Source organism: Chelonia mydas, chromosome 5 (genome assembly GCF_015237465.2).
Source record: "Chelonia mydas isolate rCheMyd1 chromosome 5, rCheMyd1.pri.v2, whole genome shotgun sequence".
Classification (NCBI taxonomy): domain Eukaryota; kingdom Metazoa; phylum Chordata; order Testudines; family Cheloniidae; genus Chelonia; species Chelonia mydas.
In genome coordinates this window covers 89,527,757-89,546,107 of record NC_051245.2, presented here as the reverse complement: position 1 = coordinate 89,546,107, position 18,351 = coordinate 89,527,757, and the positions used below count along the sequence as shown (strand labels likewise).

Genomic DNA, 18,351 nt, shown 5'->3' with positions numbered 1-18,351 from the left:
TGCAAGACTTGTGATAAAATCATTAACAGTTGGCAGGATGGCATCTATCTCCCCTCATCAGTTGCCACTTGCTACAGGTTATGCTGCTGCCTATCTCCATTTCACCTAGCAGGTGTTACACTGCCACCAGGCCTGTCATCATAACTTACATATTACCCCACCCCATCACAGTCAACCATCATGTTACACAGCCATGTCATGGGTTGCACAGCAACTCAGCTGGTATTTTGCCACCAGATCACATTACAGTACCAGGTGTCTTACACTGTTGTGCTTATGGTGCTCTACCATAATTATAACTAAATGTACCAGCCTGAGGTTTTTCCAATTAATTAAAAGCCCCCCCCACCAAAAAACCAAAGCTAGCTCTGGTTAATTAACTGAAGTGATGACAATGTTCTCAGTGCTGCAGAAGACACACAAATTACAAAAGAGCCATCTTATGGCCAAAAGAAAACAGACACAGAGTTATCAGAGGTGTAGCCATGTTAGTCTGTATCCACAAAAACAACAAGGAGTCCGGTGGCACCTTAAAGACTAATAGATTTATTTGGGCATAAGCTTTCAGGGGTAAAAAAACCAATTCTTTAGCTGCATGGGTGAGTGGAGGTGTGGGAGAAGTAGACCAGATGTATCTTGATTTAAGTAAGACTTTTGATGCAGTCACATGATATTCTCATAAGCAAGTAAACTAGGAAAATGTGATCTGGATTAAATTACTATAAAGTGAGTGCACCACTGGTTGAAAGACTGTACTCAAAGAATAACTATCAATGGTTCACTGTTGAGCTGGGAAGGCATACGTAGTGGGATATTGCAGGGGTCCTGTACTATTCAGTATTTTCATCAATAAACTTGGATAATGGGGTGGACAGTATGCTTACAAAATCTGCAGATGACAAGGTTGGAGGGGTTACAAGTACCTTAGAGGATGGGATTAGAATTCAAAATGACCTTGACAAATTAAAGAACTAGTTTGAAATCAACAAGATGTAATTCAATAAAGATAAAAGTACAAAATACTACCCTTAAGAAGGAAAAAAAAATCAAATGCATAACTACAAAATAGGAAATAATTGGCTAAGCCGTAGTACTGCTGAAAAGAATCCAGTGGTTATAGTGTATCACAACTGCATAAGTCAAGAAAGTTTGCCAACATCTGTTTGGGCAGGGCTGTGGGGTTTGGGGCATGTGTTACCACCACCACAGGGGGGAAATCTTATAACTTCGCATCAATACTCCCACACATCTTACCAGGTCAATACTAACCAGCAAATTATGAGTTTTCAAATGATACCTTACAAGGCACACTTTGTAGAAATATTACAGTAGCGTGCGGGGTGTAAATACAGGGGAGTATGCCCTATGAGGAAAGGTTAAAAAAACTGGGCATGTTTAGTCTTGAGAAAAGAAGGCTGAGGGAGAACCAGATAAAGTCTTCAAATATGTTAAGGGCTGTTATAAAGAGGATGCTGATCAATTGTTCTCCATGTGAGCTGAAGGTTAGATAAGAAGCAATGGTCTAAAACTGAAGCAAGGGAGATTTAGGAAGAGCTTTCTATGTATAAGGATAATTAAGCTCTGTAGCAGGCTTCCAAGGGAGGTTGCAGAATTTCCATCATTGGAGCTTATTAAGAACAGGTTGGACAAACTCATGTCAGGACTGGTCTAGGTTTACCTGGTCCTGCCTGAGTGCAGGGGGCTGGACTTGATGACCTCTCAACATCTCTTCCAGCCCTGTGTGCCTATGAAAATGCAGCGATGTTTAAAATTTACAATATTTACTGAATCAAGTGATTCAACTCAATGGTAGATTAATGATTTTGCCGCCCCCAAGCCTTGAAATAATTGCCGCCCTCCCCCACGAGCAGCTCCCAGCCCCCCCGCCACAGCTCACCTCCGCCTCCTCCCCTGAGCGTGCCGCCAGGTCCTGCTTCTCCCTGCCACTGCTTGTGCGCGAAACAGCTTCACGAAGGAGGGGAGAAAGGGGGGGAAAAACACGGCGCACGCTCAGGAGAGGAGGCAGGGCTGGGCCAGGGGCAGAGGGCACGAACCAGCACCGGGGGAAGCAGTGTCCGTCTGCTATTATAAATTTGCCGCCCCTGCAAATTTGCAGCCCTTAGGCCTAGGCCTTGTTGGCCTAGGCGTTAATACACCGCTGATTCAACTTTAATAAAGTTTGATTATATAAATCCAGATCTCTTGGTTTTATTTCAAGCACAATTATTTACTGAATACAAAAAATAGGCCTTCCCTGAATGTGAACTCTATGGAGTACTACTACACAACTGCAGTGATGGACAAAGTGTTAATATATCAGAGAATAGGTATTTAACTTTCTGCTGAATGCTTCAAATCAGTATATAAAAAGTTACAAATTAAGTAACAAATCTGCAGGATGCTTTAGTGAGAGATCTATAAAACTGGTGTTGTTAGTAGTATATGCAACGTACACGATGAATTGGAATTTCTTTCATATCTTCTCTGTGATCCCGGGCATAGTCCCATAGATAATAATCAAGAAGAACTGCATTGATTCTGTCACTCATGTTTTGTCCTTTCTTCTTATAAAGTTCCAGTAGGTGATCACAAATCAATCCACAACACCAAATAGAACAACCTCGGATCTCCACTTCTTGTTGATCTCCAGAATGGAGCATTACTCCTATAGAACAGAGTAGAGAGCACTTCAATTAATGTTCAGTGGAACAGAAGACAGGAGTCACAGAATGGTACACACTTTCTCTTTAAGCTACATATAGTTAAATATAAACCAGAGTTTCAGATTTAATATACTGCACTAAAAAAATCAAGAAAATTCAGCCTGTGCATTTTCTAGGGATTTCGTTTTTCTGTGTATATTTATGAGTTGCTGCATTGTTAAACTCCCATCTATTGAGATGTCCTATATATTGTAGTTTTTTCTAAAATACAGCACTACGTGGCCACGGATGAGGGAAGGGTTGATATACAAGCAAATCCAAATACTACAGCATTATTCAAAGTCAGGATGCTGCAGGCAGGTGCTATGCAAGCTGCATACATTTATGAATACACCTTATTCCTGTTCTTGCAATTCCAGTCTTTATCTTTTTCTGACAAGAGATTGACAATTATGTATCCACCACTGTATAGCAACAGAATCAGAATATCACCCAGCACTAGAAGACCACAGACTCAATAAATAAAATAAATAAAAACACAATAAGGAAGCTGTATTTGCTGGATATAAAAGTGTGCTATCATGTACTGACAAAACACATTACAGATTAGAATAGAGGCAGCTGTCAGTGGACATGACTAAAGGACTGCCAGATGTAAAGGGACCCATTTATTCTAATGACTACAATAGCTATGCCTTTACTATGATTCCAGAGAGAATTTGCTTATATGGTCTTCAGAATTTAACTTTACATTGATAGGTTTACATAATAACTAACAAAATACCTTTATGTTTCTATATTACTGTTCTTTTCACACACACAGAGTAGCTGTTAGCAGGTCGAGGTAAATGACTGTCCCCACCCTTTTGTTTTTTCAAGTTCAGGAAGGGACTCACTAAGTGTATGTTTACACTAGAATTAAAAACCTGTGGCTGGCGCATGCCAGCTGACTTCGACTCACGGAGCTTGGGCTAAGAGGCTGTTTAATTACAGTATAGACATTCAAGCTTGGGCTGGAGCTCCAACCTGAGCTTGAATGTCTACACCACAATTTAACAGCTTCTTAGCCCAAGCCATGTGAGTCAGTCAGCTGGCATGGGCCAGCTGCAGGTGTCTAACTGCAATGTAGACATACTCTAAGCCAGTGCTACTCAAAGTGGTGGTCCGCGGACCGGTGCCGGTCTGTGCGCACATTGGAAAAAAAAAATTGCCGGTCTCCCACATCAGATAGCTTGAGAAGCACTGCTTTAAGCCACAAACTGGAGTGGCAGCTATAACCTTGTTGAAAATGGCACCAGCCCTACAGATGCTCAGTGTTCAACTGGTATACATCCTTTTAAATCCAGACTTAGTAGTGTTTAATCCAAATAAATTTAAAGTTTAATATTTATGTAAGGATGACGGGGGCGGTCTTCTCATCCCAGATCTTTAGAGAATGTACTTTCCCACTCTCCCCTCATCACTGGAGGATAACTCTGCATACCAAAAGGAAAACCTTATATACACCTCTTTCATAGATGCTAATCATCTCTATGCTACAAAATTAATATTCATAAACGCTGATGAACCACAAACACACTTGATGCAATAAAGGAGTTGCAAACCTTCACGAAGTTTCCTCATCAGTTCATCAGAATATCTCATTGCTCCCAGGTGAACAAGGACTTGAGGGATCCTATAGTCAGCAAATATAGTCAGACTAGAAATGTCACTGAAGCAGCCATCTCCTTTCCCTTCCAATGAACTCCAGGTATCAGCCACTAGTATTTGTGCCCGTTTATAAAAAGACACCTTTTTACCCTGACAGAAAACAAGAACACAACTGTTTAGGCACCTGAAAGACGTAGGTATTCAGAGACTTCATTTTGTTAAAGGAAACGATTATTATGCTTACTCAACTAAGGATAGCTAGTTAAACAGAACACAGTATCCTCCTATACATTCCAATAAAAACATTGTAGAACCAAATGCAAATTTTATATGCAAAAACCCCTTAAACAAGAAATACACCTGAACTTACTGAAGTGGAACTCATACTGTGATATCAGGTTATTGAATAATATTGCAAAAAGAGAAGGAGTACTTTTGGCACCTTAGAGACTAACAAATTCATTTGAGCATAAGCTTTCGTGAGCTACAGCATTTGATGCATCCGATGAAGTGAGCTGTAGCTCACGAAAGCTTATGCTCTAATAAATGTGTTAGTCTCTAAGGTGCCACAAGTACTCCTTTTCTTTTTGTGGATACAGACTAAAACGGCTGCTACTCTGAAACTTGAATAATATTGGTTTATTGTCCATGGGAATTACTGTAATATCAGGTTATTGAGTGACAATGGTTTATTGCCCATAAGTTACATTACGTGAAGCCCAGTTAATACAAAGTTTCTTTCAGAGGCCCTAGAGTTCACCCAAGGCTTTATCCGGAGGAAAGGAACATAGGGAGCATCTTACTGGATCAGACCATTGGTACATCGAGTTCAACTGTGTGCCTCTAATACTGATCAAACAAGTCTAGTGAAGGTAACACTTAATATTCATTCCATACATCTCGCCAATTACACAGGGGTAGAGAGGAAACACTCATTTCAGTAATTGTAAAAATACTTTTGTATTAGGCCTCAATCCTGCAAAGACTTACGCACATGCTTTCTTTAATGCACTGTGTGCAGTCTCATTGACTTCAAAGTGTAAAGTTAAAAATGTGCATAAGCCTTTGTAGGATTGGCGCCATAGGTCTTATAACTATAAATACGTTTATTATAAAATAAAACTAGATCTGATTAAAATACAGCTATGGCAGAATAGGGTTTGTTTGTTGAAGTGACTACTATAGAATACTAGCAAATAAGACGGGACTTTTATTACATTTCTGAATACTTTTCTTCCACTTCCCCTCCCCTCAAATTGTCACAATTCACAATGGACAGCAAGAAAATTATTCTTTTTCTAAAAAGGGCTTTAAATTACTCCAGCGAATAGAGCATATTTTTCGCTGCTCTGTGCCCAACTCCAAAAGGACCAAGAGATCAGTAGTGCCAAGTCTGTTTCACTGCACAACACTTGTGTGCTTTTTTTTAGTTCTCTCTCTCCATCCTCCACTCATCCTGCATGGCTGCCCCCCCTCCATTTTTAAAGAAATACTCATCTTAGAATCTTATCGTGTTTCACTTAAATGCTACTCAAAGTATATGTAAGGTTCTATGTAAGGAAATAATACTTTGTATATAAACAATTTCCAGCACTTCTCTTTTCAAAAGAAAGAAATTAAAGTACAGCTAGACTGTGATAGTAGTTTTCATGCCCTGGCATGCATGCACTTTTATCCTTCCCAAAATGCTACCACAGTGACCCCATCTCCCTCTAAGCCTTCATAACTTGTCAGCTGGACAGAGCAGAATTAACTAGGGTTGTTGGTGGCAGTTAGTCCCGGAAGAAGCATATACCTTTAGGGAAATAGTGTTACCATTTGAACTGCTTTCTCAGATTGTTTCAGAGGGAAGTTGGGCCAACTATCAGTTTTGGCAGTGGAAGTCCATTGAGGGATTGGATGGTAATCCCTACTCCCCAATGAAAAGAGGAAAAACAGCTGGAACCATCAGAACCCTTACTAATTCTGACCTACCAACAGATCTAATCTTGAGTCAGACAGAGGCCTTAAGTACCATGTTACCAATGCTAGTTGCTGCTAACAAAGCAGTGTATTGAGCATTTAAGATATGATAATGCTTATAGCACCAAATCAGGGAAAAGGTGGATTGTTAGGGAGTGAGGATTTTACAGTTCCAGAATGTTGGACGCGAGGGATACGTATATGCATCATTCATGGGTCACTGCTTTGAAAGGATTCCATGGTTTAACTGGCAGGCATGAGACTCCTCCAGTGTGAATCTCAAAAATCTGGGACACATTTCAAATACAGCAATGATTTTGAGTACAACAGTGATTCACAAGTAATATAGCTCTGGCTCCCAGTTCAGCAAAGCACTTAAGTTCTTGCTTAATTGTAGTCTAACAGCAACTGTTTTTTTGTTTGTTTGTTTTTTTGGGCCAGGGGGGTGGAAGAGGGGGAGGGCAGTCTATTAATATTGTTAAGGGCACAAACAAAACCAAAAAAGGACATACTTTTTTGGTTTGTAGTTTGCCTTTAAGAACATACGGACAATAGGGACTCTGATGTCTGTAATTTTAGCAACGAAGTGTCTTGTATGTAGTACATTTTGTGAAACTTGTGCCCATCGAATTGGGGACATATTGTCTTAGTTTTAAAAATTCCCCTAGAAAATCAGAGCATGACTGAGTAAAGCTGAAGTCTATTTTAGTTATACTTTTTAATACAAACGTGAGACACTAATGCACATTACATTTTTGTTCTTAAGTGTTATTAGGGAAATTTGATTTGCTTTCAGATTCCTCCCCCACCCAACTTCATTCTCTGCTACTTCCTGATCCTGTATCACAGTCATGGTCCTGCCTTGTGACACCTCAGTCTTCTGCCACGGAAACAATGTTGATAATGTGAAAACTAGGACTGTCTCTCAACTGGTAGCACTGATTTTGTTACAATCAGGGTATAAATTTGGGCAGCAGTGTTTCATCCACCTTCAGAGCTGCCTGGCAAAAAAAACAGAGAGTTTATTGCACTAATGCAAAGCCTTTGATCGTGTAAATGTTTATGGTGCAATGGCAGCGTTTGTGACTGATTTTCATTCTGCAGTTTGTTTGCAGCTGCTATTTATAATGCAAGACTCATTAAGCATTCAGACTCTTGTGAAGGTTACATAAACATATTTTGTCATTACATAGATAAGAAGCATATTCTGCTGATCACTTTCCAGTAAAGTGTTTATCCTTTAATCAGAAATATATCTGATGGAAGGAGAAAGAATATGCTTTGAACTGTTTAAAGTGAACAGCACAGTAAGTTCAGAAAATAGTTAGGGTGGACCTCTTGTACAATATAGGCCCACATTAGATTTGGATGAACTATGATTTTAAATTGAGTTGGGATATTAGCAACAGATCCAACAAAATGACCAAAAAGAATAAGACCATGAGAAAGAAGAGTTGTTGTGAAACGTGTAGTAACTCTTGTGCGGCAACACTATGTCATGACCCCATTCTGGCCTATCTCGGAGTGAAGCTGGATCACACACTAACCTTCCATAACCATCTGAAGAAGGTAATTGCCAAGACAAAGACAAGGGTCAACCTGGTCCAGAAACTGGCAAGTACAAGCAGGCGAGCATCACCATCAGTGTTAGGGACAACAGTCCTTGTGTACTCTGTAGCGGAGTCTTGTGTGCTGGTATGGACCAGAAGTAGCGATATTCAACTTGTTACTGTCCAACTGAACACTACAATGCGGTGCATCACTGCAATCCTCAAGTGAACCCCAACACCTTGGCTGCCAGTACTGTTGCATGTTGCAGCAAATGGATGGGGAAGCAATGCCACAACACTTTGGGAATTCCAGAGGACCACCGAAAATGAAGTCTTTCTATTCACCAGGACCTTAACACCATCCCTCACCACCGCTTGAGGTCACGTAAGCACTTTTGGACCCACGCATTTAAGCTTCAACCAGTGTGACTTCAACCCTGATGACGCTTAGAAAGCAGAAAGGAATTCATAAAAAAAGTCACAGATAAATGCCCTGTGAAAGATCCAATGCAGAAGACCCCTGGTTTTGATCTTCCACGAAGCTCATGGGAAACTCAAAACACATCCGCACAAATCATGGCAGATGCAGATACTTGCTGTACAAATGGAAAATTAAAGACTCTCCACCGTGCAACTGGGGTCACCCAGAACAGACCATGGAACATATAACAACTCAATGCCCGATTCATAAATACAAAAGGAGGCATCACAACAATACACTCTGCTAGTCCAGATGCAATTATCTGGCTTAACCATCTAAATGTAAAAAAAGATAGAGTTGTTGCTCTTCTTTGTATGGCTGATGTAAATGTAGAAGAAATAGTGACCCTTCAAATACCAGTGTTATCTTATTTAAGATTCAGGCTAAATAACAGAAATAAAACAGTTAATTGGGTACCAGGTGCAGTAAATAATTGGCTATAAAAGAAACTCCATCTGGCCTTAGCAGAGGTCCAATAATTGGCAATGACATCACTTATTTGTTAAAAAGGTATAAAAAAGGAAACTCTTAAAGCATTTGTTGCTAATACCATTCTGACCGTGCTAGAGCTAACAATAGCCCGTTTGTAAGTGTAACCCTTCTGCCCATCAGAGTTGGCAGCAACAAGGGCCGGGTTCAGTATCTAGGGGTTCCATTCCAATAACACAATGCAAAACCGGCTCGAGGCCCCCCCCCAGTGACAAATATATACCACCCCGCTGGGCACCTCCAAGAGGCAATACTTCCCCTCTCACAAGCACGAAGTCTGAGTGTAGCAAAAAAAGCCTTTTAATAACAGAGAGAAACAATGTGGCATTATGTTGGGGAAACACCACCAACAGGATTCATAACACAACCCATGAGCAAAAACCCACCCCAAGCAAATTGGGGCGTGTCCTTTCCCTTGGGTTCTTGAGTCCAGCAACCCAAAATCACCCAAAGTCCCAAAAGTCCAATGGCCCAAAAGTCTCTGTCCCTGGTCAGGGCAGCCCCAGAGTTCGAAAGTTTATCTGCAGAGTTTTACCTCCCAACCTGGGTGGAAATGTTTCCCATACAGAAGACATCTCATTTCTCAGTAGGAAGCCACAAAAAGAAATAAAACATCACTTACTGAAGGCAAGCTAGAGAAAAAAAAAAAAATCAGTTATAAAATACCATTCTGCACTTTATTGGCTTGCTTCCTCTTTGCATGTTGTCCGTATGCTTTAGGTTCCAGTTAAGGTGATCAAAAAAGGTATCTTGAAAAGACTGCACGTATTACCACAAATGCTCATGCAGGTCTTCACATGTGGTGTTCAAGCCGAGTACTAGTATAGACAGGACTAAACACAGTGCAGCTCACCTGCTCTGACTCCCGGGACAGAACATGCTAGCACAGACCAAGCTCCAGTATAGACAGGAGATGCCAACAAATGAACAAAACTGACCAGACCCAATTTCCTGTACAGCAGCCCTTTCCTTTTATGAGTCTGTGTTTCATTCTGCTCCATCCCTGTAGAGATGAGCTACTGAGCAGAAGTATAACATTATGGGTCAATTCTATTTTATATTCATCTATGCAACACCCACTGAAATCCACAGGAGTCAAGGGGCAGATCCCCAGCTGGGGTCAATTGTTATACTCCATTAAAATAAAAATTTCTTCCGTGGCTGTTGAAATCCTTAAAAAATGGGGAGAAAGGGAAAAAAAACCCTGGAGTCTCAGCCCTGGTCTACACTATGGGGTTAGGTTGAATTTAGCCATGTTAGGTCAATTTTAAAATGAATGCGTCTACACAACCAACCCCATTCCGTCGACCTAAAGGGCTCTTAAAATCGACTTCTGTACTCTTCCCCATCAAAGGGGAGTAGCACTAAACTCGACCTTGCTGGGTCGAAGTGCAGATGCAATTCGATGCTATTGACCTCCGAGAGCTACCCCAGAGTGCTCCAATGTGACCGCTCTGGACAGCGCTTTGAACTCCAATGCACTAGCCAGGTACACAGTAAAAGCCCCAGGAAATTTTTGAATTTCATTTCCTGTTTGGTCAGCGTGGTGAGCTCAGCAGCACGTAATCATGCAGTCCCCCCAGAATCGCAAACAAGCTCCAGCATGGACTGAAAGGGAGACACTGGATCTGAATGCTGTATGGGGAGAAGAATCTGTGCAGGCTGAACTCCGATCAAAAAGAAGAAATGATAATATATATGCCAAAATCGCACAGGGACACACAGCAGTGCCACGTGGAAGTCAAGGAGCTCAGGCAAGCCTACCAAAAGACAAAGGAGGCAAACGGTCACTCCAGGTCAGAGCCCCATACCTGCCACTTCTATGATCAGCTCCATGGCATTCTAGGGGGGGACCCTACCACTACCCCATCACTGTCCATGGACACCTGCAAGAGGGGAGTCTCATGCAACAAGGAGGAGGATTTTGTGGATGAGGAGAATGCTCAGCAGGCAAGTGGTGAATCCGTTCTCCCTGGCAGCCAGGACCTTTTCATCACCCTGGAGCCAATACCCTCCGAAGGCGGGATCCCCGACCCTGAAGCTGGAGAAGGCAGCTCTGGTGAGAGTGCACATTTGTAACTACAGTACAGTGTTTAAAAGAAACAGTGTTTAATGTTTCAATTCTTCAGGGCAAATGGGATGCATTTGCAGCCAGTACAGCTACTGGAAGTCTGTTAACGTGTCTGGGGGTGGAGCGGGAATCCTCCAGGGACATCTCCATGAAGCTCTCCTGCAGGTACGCTGAAAGTCTTTGCAGAAGATTTCTGGGGAGGGCTCTCTTATTTCGTCCTCCATGGTAGGACACTTTACCACGCCAAGACAGTAGCAAGTAGTCTGGATTCATTGCAGCACAAAGCATGGCAGTGAATGGTCCTGGGTTTTGGTCACATTCAAGCGACATTCGGTCTTTATCTTTCTGTAGTAGCCTCAGGAGAGTGATATCATTCATGGCCACCCGGCTGAAATAGGGGAATTTTTGTAAGGGAACAGTAAAAGGACACTGTTCATGCTGGGTTGTTTGCGCTTGCCTAGAAGGGATCATCCCAGAGAATAGTGGCGGGGCAAGGGGTGAAGGGATCATCCCAGAGAATAAATGATGCAGCGGGGTGGGAGGAGTTGTGTGCTGCACATCCATCCAAAAACCGCAGACCCTTCTTCTAAATGTGTAGCCCAACCGGCATTGCTTGCTATGGGAAAGGATGGCGCTGCAGTCTGAAACCATTCCCACATGTTATGAAGGTGTAAGAAGCCAACCCCACGTACCAAAAGGCTTACCATGGCTGCCTGGAAACTGAATTCTGTTGCCCGGCCATTTGTGATATGTCACCATACCAGCAGGTGCTCAATACAAAAGGCAAAATGTGACCTTGTACCTAAAAGCACATATGCTGTCTGCTGTGAATCGCTTCATTCATGTGAAAGTCTCCCTTTTGTTCTCAGAAATGATCCCCCTATCATCTCCGTCCCTGAGGTTATCGCAGATTAGAAGGCGAAAAAAACTGAACTCGCGCTGACATGTTTTCCGAGCTCCTGCAGTCCTCCCGCACCGATAGGGCACAGCTTAATGCATGGAGGCAATCAGTGGCAGAGGCCAGGAAAGCATTAAGTGAGCACAAAGAACAGAGACAGGAGGCGATGCTGAGGCTAATGGGGGAAGCAAACGGACATGATGAAATGTCTGTTGGAGCTGCAGGAAAGCCAACAAGAGCACAGACCCCCGCTGCATCCACTGTATAACTGCCTGCCCTCCTCGCCAAGTTCCATACCCTCCTCACCCAGATGCTCAAGAACACCGGGGGGGGGGCGGAGCTCCAGGCACCCAGCCACTCCACTCCAGAGGATGGCCCAAGCAACAGACCGCTGTCATTCAAACAAAACAGTTTTGATTTGTAGTGTTGTGGCTACAATAAGCAATGTGGTCTTGTCCTTCCCTTCTCCCGCACCCCACCCGGGCTATCTTGTCAGTTATCTCCCCCCCTTTTTTTTTTTAAATTAATAAAGAATGCATGGTTTCAAAATAATAGTTACTTCATTTCCTTTGCCAGCTGTGATCAAAGGGGTCGAGGGTTGGCCAGTCATGAAACTGGTTTTCAAAGCCTCTTTGATGTGCAACGTGCCTAGCTGTGCTCTTCTAATCGTTCTGGTGTCTGGCTGCTCAAAAATCGGACGCCAGGCGATTTGCCTCAACCTCCCACCCCGCCATAAATGTCTCCCCCCTTACTCTCACAGATATTATGGAGCGCACAGTAAGCAGCAATAACAATGGGAATGTTGGTTGCGCTGAGGTCTGACCTAGTCAGCAAACAGCACCAATGAGCTTTTAAACGTCCAAAGGCACATTCTACCACCATTCTGCACTTGCTCAGCCTATAGTTGAGCTGCTCCTTACTACTGTCCAGGTTGTCTGTGTACGGCTTCATGAACCATGGGAGCAAGGGGTAGGCTGGGTCCCCAAGGATAACTATTGGCATTTCAACATTCCCAATGGTAATTTTCTGGTCTGGGAAGTAAGATCCTTCTTGCAACTGCTCAAACAGCCCAGAGTTCCTCAAGATGCGAGCGTCATGCACCTTTCCCGGCCATCCCACGTTGATGTCGGTGAAATGTCCCTTGTGACCCACCAGTGCTTGCAGCACCATTGAGAAATACCCCTTGAGGTTTACGTACTGGTTGGCAAGGTGGTCCGGTGCCAAGATAGGGATATGTGTTCCATCTATCGCCCCACCACAGTTAGGGAACCCCTTGCAGCAAAGCCATTCAGTATGACCTGCACATTTCCCAGAGTCACCACCCTTGATAGCAGAACATCAGTGATCGCACTGTCTACTTGGATCACAGCAGTCCCCACAGTAGACTTGCCCACTGCAAATTGATTCTCGACTGACCGGTAGCAGTCCGGCGTTGCAAGCTTCCACAGGGCTATCACCACTCGGTTCTCAACTGTCAGGGCAGCTCTCATCTTGGCATTTCTGCACTTCAGGGTGGGGGAAAGCAACTCACAAAGTTCAAGGAAAGTGACCTTATGCATGCGGAAGTTTCGCAGGCACTGTGAATCATCCCATACCTGCAACACTATGCGGTCTCACCAATCTGTGTTTGTTTGCTGGGCCCAGAATCGGCATTCCACTGTATCAACCAGCCCCACTGCCACCATGATGTCCCAATTGCCACAGCCTATGCTTTCAGGAACATCTGTGTCCATGTCCTCATCACAATCGTCCTCGTGCTGTCGTCTCTTAGCCCGGTTCTGCACATACTCAAGGATCATGCGCAAGGTGTTAACAATGCTCACATCAGCAGCGGTGAGCTGAGTGGGCTGCATGCTTGCCATGGTATGGTGTCTGCATGAGTAACCCACGAAAAACAGCGCGAAACAATTGTCTGTCGTTGCTTTCACGGAGGGAGGGGCGACTGACGACATGTACCCAAAACCACCCTCAACAATATTTTTGCCCCATCAGGCATTGGGAGCTTAACCCAGAATTCCAATGGGCAGCGGAGACTGCGGGAACTGTGGGATAGCTACCCACAGTGCACTGCTCTGTAAGTCGATGCTAGCCACGGTATTGAGGACATACTCCGCTGACTTAATGTGCTTAGTGGGCACATACACAAATCAACTGTATAAAATCACCTTCTATAAAACCGACCTAATTTGGTAGCGTAGACATACCCTCAGATAAAAGGAAAAATAGAGTTAGTGGGAGCAGAATATGAACTTTCAGGGGCTGGAATCATCTCTTCCTGTGTGTTTATATAGACCCTGGTACAATGGGACCCTGATTTGACTGGGAACCTTGTCACTCCTACAATACAAAAACAAACAATAGCAAGAACGGTGAAGAAGGAAAATAAACTGTGTGCTTTTACTCAGAAAAGTGTGCATCATCCATAAGGAATGCATCACTGACTAGTACAGGAGTTATTTATCAGTGCAAGTAATTAAGGCAGTCCCTATTGCAGGGGTGGCCAACCTGAGCCTGAGAAGGAGCCAGAATTTACCAATTACATTGCCAAAGAGCCACAGTAATACATCAGCAGCTCTCCCTACCCCCTGCTGTCAGTTCCCCCTTCCAGCGCCTCCCACCCACTGGCAGCCCTGCCAATCAGCACTTCCCCCTCCCTCCTGATCAGCTGTTTCGTGGCATGCAGGAGGCTTGGGGGGGGTGGCGGGGGGGGGGGGGGGGGGGGAGGAGGAGTGGAAGCACAGCAGGCTCAGGGGAGGGGGTGGGAAGGGGTGGAGTGGGGACAGGGCCTGTGGCAGAGCCAAGGGTTGAGCAGTGAGCTCCCCTGGCACATTGGAAAGTTGGCGACTGTAGCTCCAGCCCCAGAGTTGATGCCTATACAAGGAGCCACATATAAAACTTCTGAAGAGCCGCACGTGACTCCGGAGCCACAGGTTGGCCACCCCGGCCTACTGGGTTTCAAGGAGCACAAAGGCTTTAGTTAAGCAAGTGAGTTTTAAGTAATTCTTGTAATTTTGTTATCTATTGTTGGCTGTATACATAAAAACAATTTTACCACATCTTAAAATTAATTTCTTAAAAAAAAACAAAAAAGTTCCCTTTATTACTAATGATTAAATATTATTAAAAACCCATTAAAATATCAGATTTGCTTTTCACTACATGCTGTTTGCTTTTTACAGGAGACAAACATCAGCAAAAATTGATTAGTCAATTTCACTTTCAGGTTCTCAAGCACTAGCACCATGCTATAATGTTTGGATTGCAAACACAGCAGAATTGTTACTACTGAAATTCAAAAATAAAACGATTTCACGGCAGCATTTCTATTAGTCTTTGATTTTATGGAAGCTTGTTTTCACAAGACCTCAATTCTGACAAAATTTGACCTGTTGTCATTTTAAAAAAAAAAAAAGTTTTCATGGACAGCTTAACAATAGTTTTGGGGTACGCTCAGTAATAAGTGAGCTCTTTTGAAGTTCAAAATTCCCCAGCAGAACTAACTTACCTTAAATGTAGCCTCATCTCTGTAAGAAGGAAAATTCTCGACTACTATACGCAGTAGTTTCTGAGCACTTTTCTCACTCATTTTAACACAGGTGACGAAAGAGCCTCCAAACTTCTCAAGCAGAATTGTCCCAGTTTCTTTCAGAATACGATGTCTCTCTTCAATCAAAGGCATGGGGACATCTGTGTCAGAGCGAAATACATGTCTAACCTGCTCAAGTGTCATAGTGGCATAATATGCCGCACTGGTAATAGGTATTCCTTCAGAAAAAGGAAAACAAAACCTTTTAGAACGTCATGTTATATAGGCATTTGCGAAGTAATAATACACTGAGGATTGGAGTGGTTATATTACACTTGTACACTAGAAAGTAATGTTTACAAATTAAGATGAATCAAGTGTTCAGATAACTGTTAAGTTTGGTTTTAAATGGAGACAGTGTTTTATTAGATCTGTAGACTCCTATACATAACAGCTCCCAATAGCAGGTCATCATAGTACATTTCTTCTCTTTCTTCTGTGTCTTTCCCCATTTCTACTAGTCTTCAACACTTGATTTGAGGTTTAAATAATATTCCCATGCAAATATCAGCACCTGATTCTTACTCATATTTTTTACACCAGTCATTCTGAATCCACATAAAATACTCTTACAACTTTCCCCTTATTTGTATGCACTCATTGTGGTTTCTTCATTATGACATTTAACTAGACCCACACAGAGAATTTTTCGCCATACCTTCACCATTGGGCTAGCACTCCTTCAGTGATAGCAACTGTGGAAGCACCAGCCGACACCAGGCACTGTGTCAAGTATCAGAGGCGTAGCCGTATTAGTCTCGATCTGTAAAAAGTGGCAAAGAGTCCTGTGGCACCTTATAGGCTAACAGACATATTGGAGCATAAGCTTTTGTGGGTGAATACACACTTCATCGGATGCATGTAGTGGAAATTCCCAGAGGCAGGTATAAATATGCAAGCAAGAACCAGGCTAGTGATAACGAGGTTAGTTCAATCAGGGAGGATGAGGCCCTCTTCTAGCCTGATTCTTGCTTGCATATTTATACCTGCCTCTGGAAATTTCCACTACATACATCCGACAAAGTGGGTATTCACCCACAAAAGCTTATGCTCCAATGTGTCTGTTAGTCTATAAGATGCCACAGGACTCTCTGCCTCTATTACTGCGGTTTCTAGACTTGCAAGAGCTGCATTAGTGTTAGATTAACAGGAGAGAATTCCCTAAAAGTCTCAGCGTAGACAAGGTTTACTTGTTAATCACAAAAATATAAAATTAATTTTAGAAAGTATGTATCTGAAATAACAGGAGTCACATATGCATAACTACGTAATTGTCAAAAGTATAATTAATAGGAAAAAATATAACCCAAGACAGAAATTGTTTTGCACATACATGATTGAATAGTTTACTTTAATTCCTGTAAGAATAGGTATTATTAGAGTCCTTCTATTTCATCTCACGTGAACTTAATGGGACTACCCATGTATACTAAGCTGCTCACCTCCATGTATTTGCAGGATAAAGGAGTAACTTTGAAACTGACTCTGAGACAGTCTTGAATTTCCTCCTTCCCCATCATAATGATAACTGGTATGTAGATTTTTAGTTAAATAAGCAACTCAACCATACAGCAGCCATGCTGCCCCACCACAATTCAGAGTACTTATGCACTAACCATCATCAAGTGCTCTGTTGATTGCAGCACAAAGAGACCAGTAACCACTGTACATCTTGCCTCTGTACTTCACCAGACACTTACAGTCTTCGTGTTCAGACCAAAAGGAAAAGTTAAGGGTATCTGCAAGAAATACCCAGTTCACTGCATCATCACTCACTGCTTGAGGGTTCAGTTCGTGAAGAGATTTCCAGCCAGCCAAACTGAACTCTTTTGCTGAGACTTTGTCAAACAGAGCCTCTGCAACTTTCCTCACTCCCTCTTCTTCAACGAGCACGTCTTGGCTGCTCTCGGCTATGAACCTGGCAGAGTCTTTAGGGGACAGGAACGCTTCCATGGCTCTCCTTCTGGCGACGGAGAAAGAGAAACACGCAGAGTCACCCAGGGGCGTGACGGGGCCCAGCGCGAACAGGGCCATGATTAGCATCGCCCAGGTCTCGCGGTAGGCTGGCCCCGCCCCTTGCACGTGGTTAGCTACAGGCCGCCAGAGCAGTTCTCCCCGCAGAACGTACCAGAAAGGAAGGACTAACGCCCGCGGCCGGGCCCCCCGCCCACGCTTAACACCCCAGGCGGGCGCTGCTGCAGCGGGGACGAGCGCCCCGAGCCGGCTCCCTGCTTACCTGGGCAGACGCGCGGGCACTTCGCGAGGAGAGAGGACAGAACAAGGACGCTACCCCGCAGAACGAGAAACAGCGGCGCACGGCCCGCCCCTTCCGCCTTTCTTCCAGCCGTCGCACCTTCAGCAGCCAATGAGGACTTGCCTGATGCGCATAATAGCGGCGAGAGGACAAGGCGCGGGGCGCCCCTTCGGAGCCAATACACAGGCTGCAAGAAAGAGCCGATTAACGGAGCGGGGGCTCGGCCTGGCCTTGCCTTTACAGCAGTTTGTATCAGAGGGCGGTGAGGCGCTAACTCCGCCTTACGGACTCTATGGAGCTTCTGCCAAACGCTTTTCCTCGCTGTAGCTCCTGGTGCAGTGAGAGGGGCTAGCTGCTGATTTGGGGGGTAAAGGAGAATGCGGGGAAGGCAGAAAAAGGCAGTTTTGAGGGAATTATATTGCAGCACGGATAATCAGTTACTCGCAGAGCGATTTGAACACAGAAAGCACGTGCTTTATTTTAAAGCGTTATTATGCCTACAAGAGGCTTAAGGAAAGTGAACAAAATACCGCGTCATGTTCCCCCAAAGAAGCCGTTTGTTAGCCTCTGGTAGTCAGAAAGACACAAGACACTATGTTCTCTATAACTCAAAGCCTTTAGATCATGATTTGAGACAGAAGTTATGGGTCTATTTCAGGAAAAGATAGATGAGATTCTGTGGCCTGCAACGTGCAAGTCACTCTAACCCAAGAGTTCTTAAAGCTCATTGCATTGTGACCCCTTTCA

The 18,351-nt window shown here is 43.6% G+C and overlaps 1 protein-coding gene across 4 annotated transcripts; it reads right to left on the bottom strand.

Moving 5' to 3' along the window:
- Positions 1 to 2,192: 2,192 nt before the first annotated feature.
- Positions 2,193 to 17,883, bottom strand: C5H9orf64 (chromosome 5 C9orf64 homolog). Of its 4 annotated transcripts, none has more exons than XM_007065527.4 (5): positions 17,587 to 17,883; positions 16,967 to 17,313; positions 15,270 to 15,529; positions 4,268 to 4,463; positions 2,193 to 2,665 (listed from the first exon to the last, which is right to left on the bottom strand). In XM_007065527.4, the coding sequence occupies exons 2-5, from the start codon at positions 17,301 to 17,303 to the stop codon at positions 2,433 to 2,435; spliced, it is 1,026 nt and encodes a 341-aa protein (XP_007065589.1). In that variant the 5' UTR covers positions 17,304 to 17,313; positions 17,587 to 17,883; the 3' UTR covers positions 2,193 to 2,432. The 4 variants fall into 4 exon arrangements, with proteins under 4 accessions (XP_007065589.1, XP_027683668.1, XP_037757710.1 ...); XM_027827867.3 differs by having other exon boundaries at positions 15,270 to 15,451; positions 17,587 to 17,744; XM_037901782.2 differs by lacking the exon at positions 17,587 to 17,883 and adding an exon at positions 16,009 to 16,113 and having other exon boundaries at positions 16,967 to 17,105.
- Positions 17,884 to 18,351: the final 468 nt, after the last annotated feature.